At 38.0% G+C, this 24,409-nt stretch overlaps 1 protein-coding gene across 1 annotated transcript in view; it reads right to left on the bottom strand.

Annotated features, from left to right (window-relative positions):
• Positions 1 to 24,409, bottom strand: part of LOC124802719 (dipeptidase 1-like) — a 518,352-nt gene that overhangs the window by 13,079 nt on the left and 480,864 nt on the right. The window contains exons 7-10 of the mRNA XM_047263687.1: positions 17,681 to 17,857; positions 8,732 to 8,822; positions 4,452 to 4,527; positions 4,078 to 4,228 (exon numbers count right to left, since the gene is read on the bottom strand). Of these exons, the coding sequence (XP_047119643.1) occupies positions 4,078 to 4,228; positions 4,452 to 4,527; positions 8,732 to 8,822; positions 17,681 to 17,857 (495 nt within the window). The remainder of the gene's footprint in view (positions 1 to 4,077; positions 4,229 to 4,451; positions 4,528 to 8,731; positions 8,823 to 17,680; positions 17,858 to 24,409) is intronic.

The following is a 24,409-nucleotide window of genomic DNA, read 5'->3' as shown; positions in this document are numbered from 1 at the left end:
TTTGTTGGCAATAATTCTAGACATTGGCAGGACCTAGAAGCTATGTAATGTTAAATATTTATTTTGTCCACTGCGTAAAATATTGACACTGCCAGCTCTTTGCAAAACCAGGGGTCTACCAAATCCCTTGCCATTACAGCAAAGCATACATTGGAGAAACTGTACACATGATATAAGAGAGATGCTGTGAACATATATGTCACAATGAGTCACACCAGATCACCAAATCGGCCATGGCCAACTACTATGGCTGTACTATGGAACAAAGAAACATCAAAAACTCAGCAGGCTTCCTCCTTCTGGGTCTGCATGACTGAAGAAGCCACTGAAATCAGGGTCAAAATAAAGAAAGCAACGTATGATTGAGTCTGGCATGGAACCCTGCACTGAGCCTAGAAAAAGAAAAGAATTCCTTTACGGGGAGGTCTACATCCAACAGTGATAGTGTAGATACTGCAGACCAGAGTTTGGAGCTGAGAGCCACTACTCCCACCACTGCCACCATCCTTTGCATTGGCCACAAGATTTAGCAATAGGAGTAGAGTGGTGGAAGGAGTAACGGCCAGCATGTAAAGAACACTGACAGGAGTGGAGTAGCAGTCATCAGGGACCACCTCAAGATGGAAGCAAGTCTGTTTGCTGAAATATCATGGACACCCAAGAAATATGCTGGAAATCATATAAGCACACATCTGTGAATGTAGCTTGTTGAGCTGAAGAGAACGGGGTGGGTTGGTTTTGAAAGTAGCTGTTACAGTTCTGAGAGAAAAAGAGCAGACTTCTAATTATTTTACTAAGTTCATCTTTTTACTACAGATACGGAAGCACAAAGAAAAAAATAAACCGGAATTTTATCAAACAGAAAATGAATGAGAACTGTCACAGTAACTGCTATGGGAGAGAGAATAATAGAAAAAAATTATTCGCAACTTAGCTTACAGGATTATTCCAAATAGTGGCAGATGAAAGAGATTTCTTCAGAAATATTCCTGTAGGAACTGTTATTAGATGCTAGTTTCTGAGACACTACCAGCATAGAAATTGCAAGAAGTATTAAATAGCACAAAAACAGTGAATCTTATGGTTGCAGTGCTATATCCAGGAAAGAATTAAATTCTTGTGCTGATCTGAGTTGTGATCGGTTGGTTGGGTATAGGGAGAGAGGGAGGAGAGATAGATAGATAGATAGATAGATAGATAAAGATAAAGACAGATAGATAGATGGAGAGATGGAGAGATGGAGAGAGAGAGAGAGAGAGAGAGAGAGAGAGAGAGAGAGAGAGAGAGAGAGAGAGAGAGAGAGAGAGTGGGGGGGGGGGGGTGTGTTAGTGCAATGCACAGGAAGAGGGGCTGGGAATGGGTAGCTAGTGGCTTGGAGGAAGGCAACAGGTTTGCTGGCTAGGAAAGTGGGAGGGAGGGAGTGATGGCAAGTGCATCGAATTAGGCAGATGATATATGGGTACAGTGAGGTACTGTGCACAATGAGGGTGAAGTGGAGGCATGGATTGGGAGGCAACGCCAGGACAAAGGAAATGGAAACTGTTTGGTATATCAAGCTTTCTTTCGCTTTTTTGTGTGTTTGTCAACAACTCCATTCCTTTACTATTGCTAAGTGGTCACCTTTACTCCTTAATTATTTTAATGCTTGATTTTGTATTTGGAAAGGAAGAAACAACATTTTTAAACTGTTTCTAAGCATAGTTGGAACTTTTTATGTGAAATGTCTGCAAGCAAAAGCTGCTATGGGAAATTATTTTGTTAATTTTAAAGTGTAGAATTTCAAGGTGATTAACAGTTTTAGTGCCTTTCATTCCTGATTACTAGTTTGCACTGCTATTGCATTAATAAAGCTGTCAAACTTGGCTATTTTTCATTAGTTGGTAATTTTTACAATGGATTGTTCACTTTTCATTTTCAGAAAACTTACACTGGTCTCCCCTTCTCCTCTCTACAGATACGTCCCTCTCATTCATCATCACAAACACATCCCTCTTTCCTCCCCAAGGAACTCACTAAGGACAGTGACATGTACTTTAATGTGTACCTACTGGCAGTACTAAAAACTGTGCATCCTGAAGGTAAGTTTTGGTCAGTATTTCTGTCTCATAATTTTGTAGTTTTCTCAAGTGAATTTTCCTTGTGATACAATAAACAAACAGTTACAAATGACAGATGAAATAAGATACATTTGGTTAAATAGTAGAGAGATCACAATGCAACATTCTTAAATAAATTCACTGAACAATGGACTTTAGAAATCTGGGCTGATTAATGGGTGTATCAAAAGGGACTTAACAACTTTGAAAACTCAACTCAATTTATTCATTTAACTAAGAGACAAGATTTGTGTGTCATTTTGTAGAAAAATACGTAATGATTTATACCTTATACCTTATACCTTATACTTAAACAGGTCCAATGTGACTTCCATTGGATATGCGAGACACATGCCATCTGAAGTTGATTTCTTATCAAATTCGCTGCAGTGTGTCAGGTGTGACTTGTTCAATTGTGAGGTAGGTTCTAGCTCTGAGCTCTGGTAGAGAAGCCAGTAAGGGTGGAACAAATATGGTATCCTCAATGAATCCACAGGGGAAAAAAAATAACAAAGAAAAAGAGGTCAAGAGGTGTCAGATCCGGTCAATGTTGGGGCTGTGTGACTGGCGCACCTTGGCTCCTCTTCTTATCATGAAAGTAGACATTTATAACATCCTGGACATCAGATGTGTAGCCTGGCATTGCATCATCTTGCATAAATAATACACTGTGTTCTTGGTCATCAACATCAATCTGGAGATTAAAAACTTCCAAAATACACTGTTGATAGATTTTTCCTGGAAAAGGAAGGGTCTGTATACTTTGCTCTTGCTCAGTGCAAAAAACACATTCAGTTTTGAGCTGTCACATTCATGTTCCAAGGATTTTCATGTGTTTTAACTGCCCCATATCTTACAGTTGTTTATATCAACTTTACCACTTATGTGAAAAGTCAACTCATCACTGAGGATAATTTTTCCAGCAAAATCTTCATCAAAATAATGAAGTATTACCACACAAAAGTCATCATGAGCAATTTATTTATTTATTATCATCCCAATGATCACATTTGTGATATAGGATTTGTCAGGATACATTTTAACAACTATATAATATCTTTACAAAAATTTTTTCTATGCTGAATTCATATGAATATATCTTATGTTTAATACAATATACAACTAATAAGTGTTTTTGTAACATAAGAAATTATGTGCTTGACAGACCTATTCCTTGATGTTGTGATTTCATTTGTCACATTTATGACATCATATATTCTTATACAGTTGAGCAGAGCTATTCACTTATACTATAGTGACATTTATTAAGCATGTTTTATCAGTATCTTTTAGTTCTTGCACCATTGTAAACTTGTATAGTTTGGAATGCAACTGTGTACTTACCAAAGACCAAACAGTCATATGTGGGATGCTCTGCTCTCTAGAAAGACACCAGGTTGATTTTGTAGGGCAGTTCACAAAGCTTTGTCTCACTTGCTCTACGATGTAATCAAACACATAGGGATGACAGAGGATTTGTTATGTCTTACATCACATCCCATTTCAATAAAACACTTATGCCACTCATAAACAGTAGGCCTGCTGGGAGGATTCCTTACCATACACTGTATAAAAATTACATAGCACAGTTGTTGTAGACTTTGAATCTTTACACCAAAACATACATTAGTATACTAAGAACTGGAAAGGCAGTAATTATTACTGCAACTGTTGCTAGCACTTGTCCTGGCACAAACCTGTACTAGTGTACCGTATGTGTCAAAACTTGATCTATTTTCCTTCAAGATAACCAAGGCAAAGTCTGGAAGTCGTATGAATAACTTTGTACAAATTTTCAACATTGTGAAATCCTTTTTGATACATCCCTTATTACAATTGTGTCAGTACAAAGTTTTAAAAAAAGGTGAGTATTTAATTTTTTTAAAAGAAAAAATGTTAAAAAGAAATTTTAGAAAATCTGTTTCAAAAAAATGGTTAAAAATATTTTCTTGACAAAATTTTATATTCTTTTTGGACATACCATCTCTACTTTGTGCAGCACTCTCAGCAGATTCCGTCCAGCCAGCTTTTGAAGATCTGTATTGTTCCATGTTGGTTCACCAGGTTTTGGGTTCATGAGACGTTCAAAGATAAATGGATATGATGCAACATCTTCCAGGCCTAGAGGCATGCTGTAACAATCGCAACATTAACTCAGGTGTAATATGTGCAGAAGCATTTTTTTTTCTTTTTTTCCATTCTGAACACATTCATAATTATGCTTTCATGTCTGCAGATACTAGCTATTTGGATCAGATGTTCATATAGCCCAGGCAGTCAAAAGGTATGCAAATGAAAAGTTAAAATTGAAATATATCTAATTTTTAATGCATGACTGATATTGTTTGAACTCACTCATCAACACCATCATAGTCAGCACCAATACCAACATGGTCAACACCTGCTACTCTCCTAATGTGATTGATATGGTCTGAAACAAAGGTTACATACAAACAAAATCAGATTTATAACATACCGAATCAAGCACACTGCAGAATAATGCTTGCTAAAAGAATAATTATGTAGATACTATACTGAACAAGCAAGTGACCAATGAAAACATGACACTAAAAAAAAAGTTTGATGCTTTTTCAGTTGCTCCATTCCCCATTTTATTGTCAGATGTACAAAGTAAACACTTTTGTTTTCTTAAGCAATGATAAAAATGTCCAAAATCATGTAGGGAAAAATATCTCAGGAAGTTTCTGGCTTTTTTTAATGTTTACTTTGAGCTACACCAACCAGCCTTTTAACAAATTTTTACTTACCATGTGGCAAAACTTCAGCACAACTGGCAAATGTGCATATTACAAATTCATTGGAAATGAGGAACACACTTCATACACTATGTAGACACTTCTATTGTTCCAAGATGATCAGTTTAAACAGTCTTATGCTGCCATCATCTGATTTTATGGAAATTATTATGGAAGTGTCTTATTACATTACACGAGTTCAATTACATGACAACTTTGTAACAAGTTCCATAAGATCACAAGATGGCAACATAAGACTGTTGAAACCATCATCTTGTAACAATAAAAGTGTCTATAGTGTGATTGTGGCGTACAGAGTGTATTCTTCCTTTCCAGTGATACTGATAATCCCAAATTACAGCAATTGTACCCTTTAAAAATACATTGTCGAATATCTTGGTGAGGAAAGCATTTCTGAAGAAGAGAAATTTGGTAACAATCAAGGATAGATTTAAGAGTCAGGAAGACTTTTCTGAAATTATTTGCATGGGGTGTAGCCATGTATGGAAGTGAAACGTGGATGATAAACAGTGTAGACACGAAGAGAATAGAAGCTTTTGAAATGTGCTGCTACAGAAGAATGCTGAAGATTAGATGGGTAGATCATGTAACTAATGAGAAGGAACTGAACAGAATTGGGGAGAAGAGGAATCTGTGGCAAAACTTGACTAGAAGAAGGGATTGGTTGGTAGGATATGTCCTGAGGCCTCAAGGAATCACTAATTTAGTATTGGAGGGAAGTGCGGAGGGTAAAAATCATAGAGGGAGTACAAGAGATGAATACACTAAACAGATTCAGAAGGATGTAGGTTGCCGCAGTTATTTGGAGATGAAGAGGCTTGCACAGGATAGAGTAGCACGGAAAGCTGCATCAAACACACAACCACAACAACAACAATAAGAACAACAAGTATTCCTGATTTTTTGAATCTATAATGTGAACCTTTCAAAAATCCACTGTTACTGTCTTGAAGCTCTTACTTTTCTGAGCCAAAAAATACATTCTTTAACCAGAGTAACATGTTAGTGAAATTAGAAGATTTGAGTTTCTAGAAAAATCTTGGCAGGCACAAGGTGAACAGTAATAAGTGGCTGGAGGTGGATACAATATGACTTACATGAAATTTCTAGTTAGTGTGATGAATGGCAGCTTGGCTTAAGTGTAGAAAAATGTAAGTCAATGATGATGAGTAGGAACAATCCCACAATGTTCGAATATGATATTGGTAGTATGATGCTTGACACAGTCATGCCATTTGAATAACTAGGCATAATTCTGCACAGTGTTCTGAAATGAAATGAGCATGTAAGGTTGGTAGTAGGGAAGCCAAGTAGTCGACTACAATTTATAGAGAGAATCTTGGGTGAGTGTAGCTCATGTATAAAGGAAACCATGTATAAAACATAATGCAACCTATTCTTTAGTACTGATTATTTGGGATCTCCTCCAGGTCAGGTTAAAGGAAGACATCAAAGCAATTTGATAGGGAAGCACAAGATTTTTTACCAGTAGGTTCAATCAATATGCGAGTATTACAGAGGTGCTTTGGAAACTCAAATGGGAATTCCTGGAGGAAGGTCTACATTATTTTTCTGAAACACTATTCAGAAAATTTAAAGAGCTGGCATTTGAAACTGACTGCAGAATAGTTTTACTGGCACCAATGTAAGTTTCATGTAAGGGCCATGAAGATAAGAGAAATTAGATCTGGTATGGAGGGATATAGAAAGTCATTCTTCCCCTCAATCTATTTGCAAGTGGAACAGGAAAGGAAATCACTAGCAGTTTAGGTTTGTTTGTGGAATATGTATGTAACTGTAGAAGCAGATCATGTTTGTCCTTTTCAAAGGAAACATCTTAGCATTCACCTTCATCAATTTAGGAATCCATGGGAGACAAAACTGACTAGTGTTACAGGAGTTTGAATGTCACTCCTGAATGCAAGACAGGTATGATAACCCCAGTGCTGCCTTTTTCAGTTTATCTCAAATAGTCATATCTTGGCAATTATATTACGTAACTGGAGAAGTTTCATATAAATGAAAATGTTTGAAGCAAAAGCTTTTCCAAAATCATTATTGACATAGGCAGCACAAATCATTGTAATAATTCTGGAGGGCTCAAAACATTATCTGAAGTTTAATTAAAAAATCTTATCATTAAGAAATTATCCTTCAAAACACTAAATATTAATTTAGAGTTAAACTGGGGTAAATTGAAGCAATTCAACCAATTTCTGGGTAAATACCTGTTGATTCTATAAAAAAAGATGCTGAATACAACAGGTTCTTGTTAACAATATCTCATAAACAAATCATTATACACACACTTAATCTTGGTACCAATTTCTATGTAAATATACAGGAAGAACCACCTAACTTTCATATCCTGAATATTTTTCAACCAATACAAGGTATTGAAATGAAGATTCCCTCAAATAATAATATGTGCGGGCACAAGTAATGTGCTGTATTGGTAACACTTTACCAACATATGGGAGCAGCTATGTATATTTTTAATGGAAAAAAAGTGAAGCAGCCAGAAGGGAAGTAGGAAATGAAATGAAACTTCATGAGTTAAGAGGGTATGTGATGTTATTCCAGTGATTATAGAACTTAGTCAAATTTACATTTAAGAACTTGGCAGCATGAGCCTTCTTATCAGTTTGATGTTATGCCCCATCTGGCCTGGAAGCATGAACTGATGCACTTGGGGACTGTGTCAAAGCTGTAGGCAAGCTGCCCTAAAACTGTTGTACCTAGTCTTTGATATTCTGAATTATGGCACTGGGGCAGAGCTGAATCTAAGCTCATTCCCAGATCTTGGGATCTTGCTGACCACAGAAGTACCTTAACATCATGCAGACAATTCATAGAGACAAATGACATGTGTGGACAGCATTGTCCTGTTGAAAAATGGCACCACAATACTGTCACTTGAGAGATAACACAAGAAGACACAGGACTTCCATGATGTACCATTGTGCTGTTACAATTCCCTCAGTCACTACCAGCTGTGACCTGAAGCCACACCCAATGGTTCCTCACAACATGATGGCAGGAGTAACATAACTGCACCTTTCCAAAACATGGATACATTTATCAGTAATCCATATTTCCTTGTCACCGTACCACTCCAAATCGAACTATCTGTATTGTGGAAGCCATTTGTGTTGTGGCATTAACAACAGCCTGCCCATGGGATGGTGATTCCCTAGTTCAACTGCTGCTTATCTCCGACCGGTGGTGCAGGATGACATAGAACACTGAAGGGAGTCCATCACCTGTTCTTGAATGGCAGGTGCAGATGTGATGATCCTCCCTTGTGGTCATCAGATGAGGTCCAGCTGAAAATTTATGGTGAGTATGCCTACCCTCACATTTCCATGCAGTCCAACATCAGGCAATTGTCACATCGAAATGCTCTACAAATCTGGAAATGGTACAATCTGACAGACAGCCAAATGGAGACCCCCACTAAAATGTGCCTTTCAAACACTGTGGGTGTTAATAACACTGTCTCATGTGAGTATGTGACACCTCCATGTCTTTCATAGTCATCATTCAACATCTGATGCTGTTCGTGCCACTTGTATACCCTGCCAGAGCTGATAACAACACTAAACATGAACAATGCTAATGCACTGTGTGGTGATTGTTCTACAGTCACAGAGAACTACAACTCAAATCATTTACATACCTGCAAGTCATGTGTATGTGTGTGAAGTTACACTGACCTCCAACCATTTCTTCTGGGTGATTCATTTTTTTTGTCTCTCAGTGTATAATGATAAAACGGGTAGGCTTAATAACAAAAGCAGTAACATGCTACACCTAATAGGTTTCTGACAAATAATCTGAAATTCAGTCATAGCTTACCTACAACAGTATCAATTGTTGCTGGTTCAGTTTTGTTGCACTGCACAAATTCAGTGTAGAAATTTATCATTACAACGCCACCATTTTGAGCCTGAAAGAAATGAGTGAATATTTATCTAACTGAGCATTAGTCTACAGAATAAGTCAAGACTTTGTGAGAAATAACATTATTAGACTGGGATCTTTACACATCAGACATAAATACTGTTCTTCAGGGGTTATTATCAAAGAACTGCAGCAGCAGCAACAGAAGCAGCAGCAACATGAAACATTAAGACAGTTTCTAAATATTCTGAGGTTTAAGATGTCGGTAAGATCACATCATACCTTCAGACAGAGTTCTTTATTTGCTATTGATCACATACAGTGGAATAGAACAACAGTACCTGGAAGGTATGTGTGACTCAAAATTTGACTTTGTGTCCCATAACTGAATGCAAACCTAATAGTCATCCTCCATCTGGGCAAGCATACAACCTAGATAATTATGTAACTTATTGCTCTGTAGGGATTCAGTTGCACTCTGTCACCTTTGGGACCAATTAACACAAAATTTACATAGTGAGCAGAATAGTCAGTAAACCTATAAACATGAGAACCAGACAGTTACATGAAGTATACAGATGAAGAATTAATGAAATAATGATAAAAGAAAAATGTATCCCAAGAGGTAAATGATATTGGCAAAATGCACTGAATTAAATACTAATTTGCAGTATTTATTTAAACTATAGAAATCTCAAAGAAATTAGTAGCAACCTGTGGTCATTCAGTTCTATTATGAATAAGAGTGCCTCAACCACTGATGAAAATCAATAAACCGATGAGTAGCAAGCAAGGATACAGGCAATGTTCTGTATGCTATTTATTGTTAAGTGTTCATATCGCAAATAAGTTATCACAGTAATCACCAGTTACATATGAAAAGTTCTGTTCATACTCTTATAATATTATTAAAACCTTTCATTAATGAAAATTCTACCATTCACATACAGTCTTTAGAAGCTCAGTGTGATAACTCAAATTTACGCAAAAGTCTGAAATGCTCAAATACCGAGCACTCTATACACTTGGTGCACTCTGACCACTGAAAATCTCACCAATCTTTCCACAACCACAGATAAAACTCCTCAGTGATACAACATCTGCCAAAAAAGGCCTCAAGACTAGTTACTAGTCACTTATCTGATGAGCATTCCTTGCTCAGCCTGTGTGCAGGTTAAACATTAGAATATTATTCCAACTAAACCTCTCATATGTTGTGCGGATACTTGTCCTCAAGCTGCTGTGGAGAAAATTATACTTGCAGCAATATTGGCCTCTGGTGATGTGGAGGTGAAATGTCTTCAGGCCGCTGCGGAGGAAATTATTCTAGTAACAAGTGCGACCAATGTGTTGTTGGCATGTGGTGTTCTGGGTGGCCTAGTTCCAGCATGAGCTGACTGACCTGGCTTCTCACAGAAGGTGCAAATAGTCTGCTGGATTCTGTCTCTCAGCAGCAGGACTAAAGTTTCTTTGTGCAGTAGATGAATTGGTTACTGACTCAGGTGTCACAGAGCGAGTTTCAGAACTTGGTTCTTCACTCTCTGCAGTGCTGCAGTGTGTGTCAGCAGCATTTTCCACACCATGGTTGCCTAGTCTAGCACTAGTCTGACCATTGTTAGGTAGAGCGTGATGCCATGGTAAGGAAGTAGTGACTACTGGGGATTAAACAGAGGGTACAGGGTGCAGTGATGCCCCACTGCTGTGCTTCTGACAGCATGTATATGCCGTGCCCATGTGAGCCTCTGGTTGAGGATCACTCTGAGGCATTTTGTGGTCCATGGAATGGGGCCTTCCATAATGTCGACACAAGGCCGATCTGGCAGCAGCATCCTTTGTATGTGGATGAAGACTACTGCCTGGCTCTTGGTGGCTGGAATTTAAGTCGTCACTCCATCTCCCATGATCCCAGGGTATCACACCTAAGTTGTAAGTGGCATCTCATTGTCTGGACATTTATTCTGCAGGTGAACGGCACTGTATCATTGGTGTAAAGTGCCAATTGTATGTAAACCACCAACAGTGCACCAGCGATGTGTAAGGAGTTCAGCAAGGGACTGACCACCAACCATTGTTGCAGCCCTGCAAGTATCTGCCACTCTGTGAATGACACATCATCTGCTCTCACATTGAAGGTCCTACCAATGAGGCAGGATCAAGGAAGGGCCCCATGTTAAATCAGTAACTGAGTACAAAGAGTTTGCACAAAAGGCCTTTGTGCTACACATAGTCAAATGCCCTGGACACATTGAGAGGCACCACATCAAGCAACTTCCTCATTTACAGTGCCCTCATCACCAGCTCCACCAGCCACAGCAACTGGCAAAAGGTGGAGCGGCCACTCCAAAAGGCAAACTGTTCATCTGGTAAGATACTCTCAGGTGATGTGCTGCATCAGCCTCTTCACATACAGCCTCTCTAGAACCTTTGAGAAGGAAGGGAGCAAGCTGATGGATCTTTAGCTGTCTGCTTGGGCCCTTGTTGGTTTTTGGAACAGCCACCATGCTGCATGTCTCCATGCGATATCTGATTGAGGGTATAAGTTAGTGGCCAATGGACCCCCGATGGAAGGTTCTTCAGCAGGTGGGTATTGACTCATCACTGCCTCCTGCCCTCCTGGAGTTCAGAGACCAGAGTTGTGCAGCTGCTCCTTCCCCTGTGATTGGTTAAATAATGTCTCATTCTGCTCTGGCTGCATAGAAGAAGGAGAGCTGCTCTTTGATCTAGTGCATGTGGTTCTCATCCACAATGTCTGTCACTAGTGTGAAGTTAGCCACAAATGTGTCAGACAACATGTTGGCCTTGGCATCTGGCTTGCAGATAAAGTCCTGGCTGACCTGCAGTGGTAGGATACACTGCTGGTGATGTAGGATGCTTTTGCCAGTTCTTCGGCTCTCCAGGCACAGCTGTCATCAGTGTTGAATGTTCACACAATGTTTGCGCAGTTCAGTTTTCAGTTCCTGTGCTCCTTGACAGCTGCCTTAATCTTCCACACCATGTGGTTAACGTGGTATTTCATGTTTGGTGAGCTGTCATTCATGGGAGAGCCTGTTGTTCTTGTGATCAGTGCCCATATGGGTGGCAGGAAAGGTGTAAGAAGTCTCATGGCCATTGTGGCCACCTTGGAGTGGCTGCACCTACTCCTCAGAGTACTCTGTGGCTGAGAGAGGCCAGTGCTACATTGGCCCCACTTGATCTGGGTCAAATGTATTGTTGAGAATGTTGAGCACCTCTGCTCATCCACGTTTCTGTAGTTCAGGTCGCTAGCTGGCAGCTCTGCGCAAATAACATCCATGTCGAAACTAAGAGGGATGTCATTTGATGACAGGACATTTCACATCATGGCATGCATGAATTGCCCAACGTCCTTTAGGAGGACAATATCGAATGTGTCCAGCAGCCCTCTGATGGGAAAGAAGGCAGGGTCAAATGGCTCCATGGTGACAGTACTGTTTCATTGAATGGCATAAGAAAGACGACACCCACTGGTGTTGGTGAAGCAAGAATTCCCTTCCATGTTCTGAGTGTTGAAACTGTTTGTGGTGAAAAGTCAAAAGTCAGATTCCCTCCCTCCCTCCCTCCCTCCCTCCCTCCCTCCCTCCCCCCCACACACACACACTTTTTAGAGCAGTCCTCTTCTGGGTGGCCATTAGACTATGACAAAGATGGTCTTCCCAATGGTGGTGTTGATGGCCACCCCTGAGGCTTCCAGCATGCCCAAATCTGGCAGTTGGACTTGGTGTTGCCTCAACACTCACTCTGACTGCTTATTTAAAGCCTCAGTCACGTGACTTCCTGCTGTATACAACACACAAGTTTATCTATGCCACACCACACTCTCATACTATTTAAAATTTCTGCATACTCCATTTAATTTACACATTGATGGTAAGCAATGAAAACTTCATTACTATGTTTTGTTAAATTATACAGGAGAAGAAGAAGCGATTTCTTACAAAATATATATATATATATACTGATGAGCCAAAACATTAAGGCCATCTGCTCAATAGCTTGTTTCTCTGTCTGCATATCAGGAATCTGACAGCCTGTTGGTAGGTTTGTGGAGGAATGTGGCATTAGATGTCAATGCACAGGTCATGTAATTTGCATAAATAACAGGCTGCTTTTCACATATATGATAAAGGTGCCTGATAGTGATGCAGATGGGTTCCATAGGATTTACATCAGGTGAATTTATCACTGTGACATCAACATGAGTTGACTATAATACTTCTCAAACCACTGTAGCATGATTCTGGCTCCAAGGCAAGAATAATAATACTGCCAAGAGATGACATCACTGTCAGGTAAGACATCAAGCATGAATGAATACTGGTGGTTTGCAGCTGTCAGCATGTCTTTGATTACTACCACATGTTCCCTGCAAGCACAGGAGAATGTCTCCCGAAGCATATTACTGCTCCCACCAGACTGCGTCAGTGGTGTGCTGTATGTTTTGAGCTGCCATTTACCTCAGTGATGGCATTTGTGGAGACAGCTATCAACCTCGTGTAGCAAAAATGCTATTCACCTGAAGAGCCAACACATTTCCACTGATCAATGGTCAAATCCCGATGGTCCTGTGTCCATGATGACATTGGGTCAACATGTGAACATATAGGGTAAGCTGCTGCAGGCTCCATCTTCAACAATGTATGATGAACAGTTTGCTCCAAAACACTTGTGGGTGCACCAGTGTTGTGCTCTTTCAGCAGAGATGCCACAGATCACCATCTATCCTGCTTTACTGTGAAGAGTCATGGATATCCAACCATTTAGTGCCTAATGGTAGTTTCACTGTCCCACCTCTTTCCTTATATGCTCATGACACTAGCATGTGAACATTCAAACAACTTCACCATTTTTTGAGACACTTGTTTACAGGCTCTGCGTACTAATAATCTACCCTTTGTGAAAGTCACTTATTTCAATGGATTTCCCCATTTGCAGACCTTATCTTCACTAGGGTGATCATCGTCTGTGTCTCTTCTGCTTACATATGTTATCGTGTCATGTGCCCATAAAGCAACCAGGCGGCATCCAACGTCATGGTGGACAATGGTCACAATCTTTTGGCTTATCAGTGTAAAGTGATACAGGTAATGTTGCTACATGTGTGACTATACAGTAAAAGCCTAGTTATTGACAGATTAGAGAAATCAATGCACTTTCAAATCTTTCTTTGATAATGGAGTATAGTGGTTACTGGAATCACTAGGTTTTCACAGACAGGCGGAGTTACAAGGTTTTCATTGCATGCCATCAATATATACATAATAAACATACCATTTCTTATGTGTCTACATCACATTCATTATCCAAATAGCTGTAAGCTTTTGGCAAAAATTATAACTGAACTTGCACTGCGCTGGTCACCTAGCTCAAGTCAGATGCGTGACTCACTTCTCTGTGCTGTCAAACTAAACACTTAACATTAATAAATTACAATGAAATCTATTTGCACTATAATTACTGTGTGGTAATTATTGCAAATTGCTGCTAGTAATTTGTGTACATGTGCATAACCCATGCCGGCCGAAGTGGCCGTGCGGTTAAAGGCGCTACAGTCTGGAACCGCAAGACCGCTACGGTCGCAGGTTCGAATCCTGCCTCGGGCATGGATGTTTGTGATGTCCTTAGGTTAGTTAGGTTTAACTAGTTCTAAGTTCTAGGGGACTAATGACCTCAGCAGTTGAGTCCCATAGTGCTCAGAGCCATTTGAACCATAACCCATGTTTTGGGCAATGTTTCAACAATAAATAACAATTTGTTCAATAATTTATATATGCAGTAATTGAATCACCATATAACTGATGTCAGTGGCTTTTCATTTGTGTTCCATGTGTGTTCCTAACTTGTCTGTAAACAGTTGTAACACTTCTAAATGTTTAAACAATAGTAGTTCTTAAATGAAAATCATATGATTCTGGCAATGGTATTGTTGGAGTCTAGATGACCTGCCAATTCTGAAATGTCTTTGGTTCTCTGTAGCATACTTTCAACTAGGTTCAACAGTTTATGTGAATATATAGTATTTTCAGCCTAATGTTTCAGTTGTCAGTCCGTGATGACTTCCATTCCTCACTCATGCAAGCCCTTCCTGCCAAGCCAGTACCTGGAAAACCCTGTGGCCACTTAACAGCTAGTTGTTTGCCACCTCATGCCCACCATGTCTTTTCCATGACACACACCAGTCTCTTGACCAACTGCAAATACTCTTAGCAATACTCTTGGAGCTCACAATGGCACTACTATCTACACTGCCACACACTAGCTTCATATTCCAGTTAAGTACTGTTAAGTTCCTATTAAAAGATATTGTAAACTGTTGCTGATCTGTGTTGCCATCTGTTTTTGTCATAGCTGCTGCCTATCCCTATCTGGACCTGTGACAAAGCTGTCTAGTTGATTAGTGCAAGACATTTCATAACAGCAACTACTTGGCAATATGGGGTTCTCTTCCTAATATATTTATTTGATTGATGCCAAATGTTTTTGGTGAATACAAATGTATTATAGGCTACTCTAGAGAAATATTCTTCAAAAGTAATGCCTATGTTGCTCATATCTCTGAGGTCAGAAGTACTTTCTCTCTTCCCCCATTTCATTTGTAAAGGAAAAGATGTAGGCTTTCAATACCAGTGTCGATCTGAATAGCTCCTTTTAAGTATTAAGTCCCACAATTTTGAAATACCAGAAGTAACTACAAAACTGACATTTTGCCAATCTTTGCAGTGGTCCTCTTCAATATGATTAAGCTGCTGGGTTCTGGAGACAGTCTTTTCTACACACTGTCTTATTTTGGTTATTACGTGACTACAATCCTTAATTGTGGAATGTCCCTGAACAGCCCTAAGTAAACGAGTCTGTAGAGGGATGGTTATATGCTACTGTACCAGATCCCTGGCAATCGAAAGCAAATTGACAGCTTATACCGAGAGGCAACATTTTCCTGCAGCAAGGTGTTGGTTCTGCATGGTCGTACTCCTGTGGACACTTCTTTATACTGTTGACCCTGAGTCTCAAGGAGGTGCTGGCTGGTGAACATTGAGATGTAATGGGTGGTGGGGTGGCTAGGCAAATGTAATCAAAGTAACCAACACCAATGTTTATGAAACTATTCAATATGGGTGTTTTGTACTGAAATATGTTATACATACACCCACATTCACATGATTTGTTTTGTTAATACCCTATCATCCTATATTGTGTCTTCATTGAAATATTTTCATTTAGGCAATTCGTAATTAGTAAAAGTATCTCTATTGAGTGCCAGTAATCTCTACTATCCATGATCATATGTCAATTATTCAAGTACTTGTTTCAGCCACAGTTTTTAAACTTTATTATTTTGTGTATGGTTTTCAGATCACTGATGACAGCAGTAAAATTGAATGTTGAGGAAACTTATTCTTCAACAAAGTATGCTAAATTTAAGAGTCACTGAAACCACGTGTTATTCAAAACTCACACTAGTAGTAGTTTGTTTTAGAAATGACCTACCTCATTTCAAAGGACACCATTCCTGTATTTCCAATGAACATCTTACTTTTTCCAAAAATTTGGTATTTCAAAATTTACTTGTTGTTGTTGTATTTTTGAATATTCAAGCTTTAAATTATAATACTGTCACAATTCCACTGTTGTAGTTTTATAGCCATAGTTTTCGGATTACAAAAATGTGTTGCTTTCCTATAGCAACTTCTTAGTCTGTGAAAAATCTCAAATAGAAAATTCAACTCTCCAGAAAATTCTTGGCGGACCATTGTAGATCCAAGAGCATGCTAAAACTTTGCAAAAAAGAGCTATTACTTGTATTTATTTAAGAACATTCAGACACTTGGTAACCACCATTACATCTATGCCTAATCTGAATTTATATTCTATACCAGATTTTATATTATTATTGATGATGTAATTGCCGAGTATTTTAAGATTTTATTCTTTTTGTTCTATGTGCATCTTTATATAGGCATAACACAAAATCCAGCAGTCAGTCAACACCCATCATTCAACACATTAAATTTTTATAACAAAGTTTTCACAGTGCAGTCACTATGCAAGGTTCTTAATGGGTTTGTGCCATCACTATGAAACTTGGGCAATAATAAAAGCATGCATCAAAAGTGCAATAACTATTTTCATCTAATTATATAGGAATCTGACTGGATGATATAGCCAGAATACAAAAACACAAGATAAGCAAAATTTCAGTCAAACTGAAGTATCTCTATAAACTGAAATATTTGTATGACAACATCTCCAGCCTGTTGAGGCATGTAGTATAGTGAAAATACTGTTGTATACTAGAATGCTTGTGCAGTGACTGATGCAAATTTCTTTGAAAAAAATTAAAACTACATCTAAAGTCAGAGAAATATTTACATTGTCAGAAACTTACATCAGTTGACAAGAGTGGAGGTTATAACACACATGGGCCCATTAGAGTGAGGTCGCTGACAGCAAGGATGCTAGCAACGTTTACCCAACCTCCTTGTTCATGATGTTAGAACATTTAATTATTCTAATAGTTCCCTTATTTTCCATTGCTCTATCCATGACTCCTGAAGCATGCATGCTTCTTACAGATTGAGAGATTGGTCAGTTATAATCGGCATTCAGCTATTCACATTTTTCTGTGTCACTTCAGTCACACAAAATGTTCATGTTCTGACACACAATTGCTAATTGGTTTCCTGGTTTCACTAATATATACTGTGGCCAACCTATCAATTTTTTCATATATAAAGTACACAATTACTTGTATCTAATTGTCCTTAATTATCTTCCAAGAAAACTGATAGGGGTATTCTCTAACATCTGACATTACCTAATCATAAGATAATATTTAAAACATAAGGAAACTAGGGGTAACATAGTACTGCTCTACCAAAAAATTCTCACCACAAGCTTCAGAACATCATCGTGGACATTGCGGTGATGATTGCAGATAGCCCATGCTGATGAATGTGAGAATATAACAGGTGCTTTGGTCACATTCAATGCATCCAGCATTGTTTGGTGTGATACATGTGAGAGGTCTACCATCATGCCCAATCTATTCATCTCTTGTACAACCACCTATCAACAAAAGAACAATGACTGCAGATTTCAGGCCACTACAAATAGAAAAACACTATACTTTGAAATCAGACAGATAGTATTTCAATTGATGAGCTGGAATGTTATTAAGAAAATGTCACATTTATCAGATTTACATAATTGGTGTTTTAATTTTACACTTAATTCTTCAGAATACCCTAGATGTGCATTATGAAAAGAGACAGAGAGAGAGAGAGAGAGAGAGAGAGAGAGAGAGAGAGAGAGAGAGAGAGAATATTTACACAATGCTTTATTCAACATCAAATCCATTTGCATATACCCAAAAACTGCAAATTTTACGATTTTGTGACAGTACAAATTTATTTCTCAGAATATAACACTGATCACACACAATTCTTGAGATGGATTTCTAATTAACATAAAATTTTGTTATTGTTTAATTATTCTATTTATATACTTTTGTTATTTTTACATTAAAACAAAATTTCTCTTATTTTCACAGGGCATTTATATCAGTGTATATTTTATTTTGTCTGAATTTGTTATGTTCATAAAATATATTAGAGGGTCTACTGAGAAGTAATTTTTTTATTTTTGTTTTGAACTCTACCAATGTTGAAGGTATAACAGTAATGGGAAGCATATCTGGCTACTCAATTCCTGCCCACAGTGGACTATTCAGATATACTACTAACCTGGGACTATTCATATAGCTTTTCCCTTAATGTTAGTACAGGTAAGAATTTATGAATGGTTATCATGTTCTGACCAACAAATCCACTCTTAATATCTACATATTAACTATAGCTGCAACACTAATTCTGGGAAATGAAACTCAGAAACACTTTCAGACTTAAGCATAACTGATGATTGACATAGTGTTTTCCTGTAGCATGTTACACAGTCTTTCATGTAACAGGATCTTTACGGTATTTATTTAACACTTTTATTGCAGATGTGAGAAAAATCTGTATAATACTTACACAGATAACTAACCAGTCAAGCAAACTATAACAGCTAATTTACATAGATGGAGCAATACTTGTTGCTTAAGCTGAAACATTTGAGATTGTTTAAATGAAAAGTATCAATACCATTTCAACATCTTGATACTACAGACCAAACCTTACAATGCAAAGAGCTATGCATTCTGGCTGATAAACATAGAAGCCAATGGTAAGTTGAACAAAATCTGGAACGGAGAGCTGCTGTCTCACCATGATGCACCCAAGCCCCTGGAATTAAAAGACTGGCAGCCTCCCAATCTCTGCATGTCTTTGTGTGGTCAGGAAAGTCACTATATGCTTGCAAAATAATAAACTGCTCAAAAAAATATTTTGAAAAGTATAGATTGCTACTCATCGTGTAGTGGAGATGTTGAGTTGTAGACATGCACAATAATTGGCTGAAAGCTTACTTGTTTATCAGTTTGTTTTTTGTTGTTGTTGTGCCTGTCTGTGACTCAGTATCTCCACAATGTAGCTAGTAGCATTCCACCATTTTCATAATACTGTCATTATTCATTATTCCATCCCCAACTTTCTATTGTTTGAAACCGCTCAATAAAAGTTTTACACCTTGTACATATCTGCAAATGTGTATGGACTTCAGGGGTATCAGAGAAAGCCTAAACTAAAATAAATAACTTCACTGCAAAATAAAAGCAAAACAATAACCAAAATAAAGAAATTCTGTTCAAAAGTGCATCTCTGTGAAATCAAAATTTGTTGCTGCATAGCATTCATTGTCAAACTGCCCCACCCTGTGCACTGTAACATGTCTGGATCCTCCTTGGCATACTGTCCACAAGGTGGTCTAAGATGTTGCTGCTTAATTCTGTCCTTTCTTTGATGGCAGAACTCGTGGGGTCATCCACTGTATAAGGTAGGTTCTTGCAATGACTTGGTGAAAGCTTGAACTGGCCTCAAGCATGCCAAGTTAGATTCATGTCAACAGACACTATATGTTATTCTGTTCAGTTGATTCCTGCCTCATGGAGGAAGGTGTTTATGAGATGGGCACAGTGCACTTTGGATTTACTATTTTGAAAGATTAACCTCTCACTGAAATGTTGACTGTAGGGCTGGACAATAGGTTGGAGAATCCTGCATCACTTTTGCACAACTCTCACATTACCCTGGATAATGATGAGAGGTGTCTGACACCTCTATATGACACCTTCCCAAAACAAGACTGTACAATGTACATTGTCGCTGGATGAATAAACTACTACTACTACTGCTACTACTACTACTACTATATGCCTGGAAGAAGCTGAACACAGCCGATTTTATGGATGATATGCTCAAATATGATGACTTTCTTAAGAGAGTATAATTTTTGGATGTATGACCAATTTATTTGTGCCGTTTTCAACATACAGGCAGAGGTTTGTCAAATGAAAAGTACGAACCACGCATTTAATACACATCACAACAAACTTATATATTTCATTTTTGCAGCTAACTGTTCAATTCTTATGTTGCTTCACAGTATTACGTTAATGCTACACAATTATCCTAACTTTTCTCTAACTTTTCCTTTATTTATAGTCATTATTCTTTAAATGAAAAAGTCAATCAGCTGAATCAGATTGGGGATATCTAAGATACTGAATTGTTCCTGTTACTAATTCATGGAAATTCTATAAAACGACTGAATTTGAAAAGTTACAATTATTGGAGGAAATTTAATACAAACTGTTATTATAATTTTTGTGGAAGTGTTAAAATTCAAAGAAAATAGGAATAAGTGTTCAAACACAAAGACATTCATGAACACAGAATACCAGATAACGAACTGTAAGAGATTATATCAGGTGAATATAATTAAACTTTCCCTATTTAACACATTATAACATGGAAACTAATTACTGTGCGAGTCCAAGCTTGGTAGCATTAATTTCTAAAGTATGGAGTGAATGATTTCCATGCATCACAGCACCACCATCTAGTTCCAACTATAGCCATCAGTACACTTGTTGACACGTCAACAAAAGCAGCAGGGATTTATCAGTGAAGCTCTATTATCAAAACAACAGTAATGCTGTAATTGCACTGCAAGAATATCACTGGCTGAAAGGATTATGGATGGGTCCTCTTTCTCCACCTGCTGTGCAGAGCATGATGAAGTAGTTTGAATCCACTGGAGAACTGGGTGTCACTCCGTTATGAGGTTGATGACTGGTTACACCACAGGTGGCTGATGAAATCGCTGTTGCTATGGCAGACAATGCTGTGTGTTAGGCAGTTGGCATGCTGTGTCATGACAGTTGAACACCCTGTGGTCCACTGTACAGAAAGTGCTTTGAACCACTCTCAGACGGTATCTGTAAAAGATCCATATTGTACGGCAGCTTCACCACAGGACGCATTACGACACGTTGACTTTGCTCTCCACTTTCTTGCAACGATTGAAGTTGATGAAGGCTAGCCCTGGACCATCCTATGGACAGCTGAATCTCATTTTTCTCTGATGGGTGATGTGAACATACAGAATTGCGAGTGCAGAGATATTCACCTCCAGACACTGCGCATGATGTTCCTCTGTATGGTGAATGTGTGACCATATGTTGTGGCTCCACAGCTATGTTCATCATTCTCCCATTCTTTTTTGAACAGGTTGGCACTCGAAGACCGAAGACATGCAGTGTGACTGGCCACCACTGCTGCGATATGCTTCACCAGCATGTCATACCCACCCTACAGAAGAGTGACACATTGAACTCAACAGTTTTCATGCAAGATGGGGCCCCAATGCACATTGCATGTGAAGTTCACCTGCTTCTCCAAAACACATTTGCAAACGACTGAATTATCAGCCGATCGTTTCCAAATGCTTGGCTGGCACACTCACCTGACCTCACTCCCTGTGATTTCTAGTTGTGAGGCTATCTGAAGGACAGGGTTTACCAGGGGAACATTCACACATGTGCTGATCTGAAGTGCAGCATATCAAGAGAGGTAGCCAGCATACCCATACTTCATTCTGCTGTGCAGAATGCAATCCTGGGCTTTCAGACTCTTCTGGACACTGATGGGCACCATATTGAGCCCCTTTTGTAGCAGTAATGGTACTGATATGTAATGGTATGATCTACCATAGCAACATATTAAAAGTGTTTCAACTGAATTGATTCTGCATTATTTCTCTTTCCCATGTTCTTGACATTAATGCTACCAAGTTTGGTCCTCTTACAGTAATTAGTTTCTGTGGTTTAATTATAACCATCCAGTACTATCATTAGACAAGCAAGCACTCTAAAAATAAGGCAAATGATGGTAGGTCTTACGGAGGAGTCAGATAAGGGTCATTATAAAAACAGGACGCACTGAGTAAGATCAGAATAAGCATTATAATATTGACAAAGCATTGACAAGCATTATAATATTGACAAAATGAAAATGTAAGAATGTTCTTCACTGTCAGAAAGGAAAGGATATTGGATGAATTATTTGAAGGTAACACTGAGGAAATTTATGAACAGATAAAAACTAAAGTGAAAAATATCATATTTGAGGGGCTGACTGTCAAAAAAATATCTGCAATGTAAGTATGGCAAGGTGACTGGATTAAATAAAGCATATATATAAAAAAGAAATGTGTTCAATCAATGATTGAATGATAAAACTAAAGAAACAAGATGACTCTATAATGAAAAAAAAAAAATAAGTGGGGAGAAAAATAAGAACAGCAAAAAATGAAACTTGGGAAAGAACATATACCAATGTAAACAGTAGCTTAGGTTTTGGGAGAGTGAAAGAAATTCAGTCAGTATTAAAAGGACTCCATCAAGAGAGACAAGTCACAACAGTTCTCCAACTGATAACACATGAAAGAAAAAGAACCACTATTTCCAAAAATTATTAAAAGAAGATCATGGAGACTGTTTTGACCAAGGAATAGTGGAAGAAAATAAACAAGAAAATTACATGATATAAATTTAAGAAAAGAAGGTGTTTTAAGTACTACAAACAGGAAAGAATGGTACACCAGATAGACTAGGCAGTTTCAATACAGAGATTTTGAAATATGGTGTTCACAGACTTTAGAAAATAACCCAAACAACAAAATATTACAGTTGATGTAATACCTAAGGAAGTGAAGTTACATTATTTCAGTGCCATATTTATGTGAGGGGATTGCAAAATATTCTCATATTTTCGAGGAATTTGTGCTACAATCTCAGGAATAAAAAGGTTTGGTAAAGTAATAAGAAAAAACAGGAAGATAATTTTAGACCTTATGTAGACCACATTTTCAGTTTAAGACAAATTTTGTAAAAACAGAAAAATAAAAAAAATATTGCTTTAGCTTTCACTGATTTAGAAAAAGCATATGATACTGTTCCAAGGAATCTGCTCTCAAAAGCATTATATTTCACAAATACAGAGGACTCTTAAATTAAAATAATACTAGAAACATTTGAAGATAGGACACACCAAACCAAATTCAGTATTATACTTTTGCAGGAACTTAGGTCATCATAGTGTAATATGGAGAGGGTGCAGATTACATGAGAGATGAGTTAGCAATAAAATAATAATAAAAAATGGGATCTTAAGAGTAATTATCAAAAAACAGAATATCTTATCAATGACCTAGATGAACTGTACATAGCATTAAGTTTTATCATATCGATTGCTACAGCCACAAATTTGTTAAAAGACAATCCCATTTTCCACTTTGGCTCTTATACAATTAGTGTCACTTATATTACATGATCAGCTGATTTCAACACTGTCATTGAACATTGATGGGAACACAATCAAAAAGATCAGTAACTTTTGTTACATGGGATCTATTTTCGAAAAAGAGGGAAAACTGTATGTTGAAATTAATAAAAGAATTAATACTGGCTGGAAGATCATTGGGATGATCAACTCAGTTTTACAGAGCAGTTATGTTACACATAGAACTAAAAGACTCATACCAAGCCAGTATTAGATTATGTAGTCTCAAATGGAGCAATGACCTGGACAACTAATCAGAAACAGTTCAATAAGGTGAAGGTATTAATAGATGGCTCTTTGGCAAACATCAAGAAGAATCTCACGAAAAGAAAAACAAGGAACAATTGAATGTTAACAAAAATGGAAATGGAAGGAGGAATATGTGACATGTCAGATGGATGGACATTGAAGTGCTAAGGACGTGTAAGAAAAAAGAGAAGACAGCAACCTATGACCATCTCGTTCCCAAATGTACAGTTTATAATGAGAAGACTTGGTGCAGAAGAATAGATTCAAGGTCAAAATATTTAGAGGGACTTCTTAAAAAGAGAGAGTTTAATAACTTTTTGCACCTAAAGAGTGGTTTTGCAAGGGTCTGAGACAGGGGATGCTGCAGGGAATTTAACCAATTAGCCAATTGACTCAGTTGAGAGGGAGACTTATTTGTCTGGATGAAATTTCCTATGGTGAATATATAGGGTCAACTAAGAAGATTGTAATTGACTCCTAATTTTTATTTAGGATTTTAATTACAGAAATGATTGCACTAGCAGATGTGCTTCCACACTACTGGTCGAGTCATCATGCAGGGACTCTGACTGTTTATCACCATTCTGTC

Source organism: Schistocerca piceifrons, chromosome 6 (genome assembly GCF_021461385.2).
Source record: "Schistocerca piceifrons isolate TAMUIC-IGC-003096 chromosome 6, iqSchPice1.1, whole genome shotgun sequence".
Classification (NCBI taxonomy): Eukaryota; Metazoa; Arthropoda; class Insecta; order Orthoptera; family Acrididae; genus Schistocerca; species Schistocerca piceifrons.
Note: the sequence above shows the minus strand (reverse complement) of the source record. Positions and strands in the feature narration are given on the sequence as shown.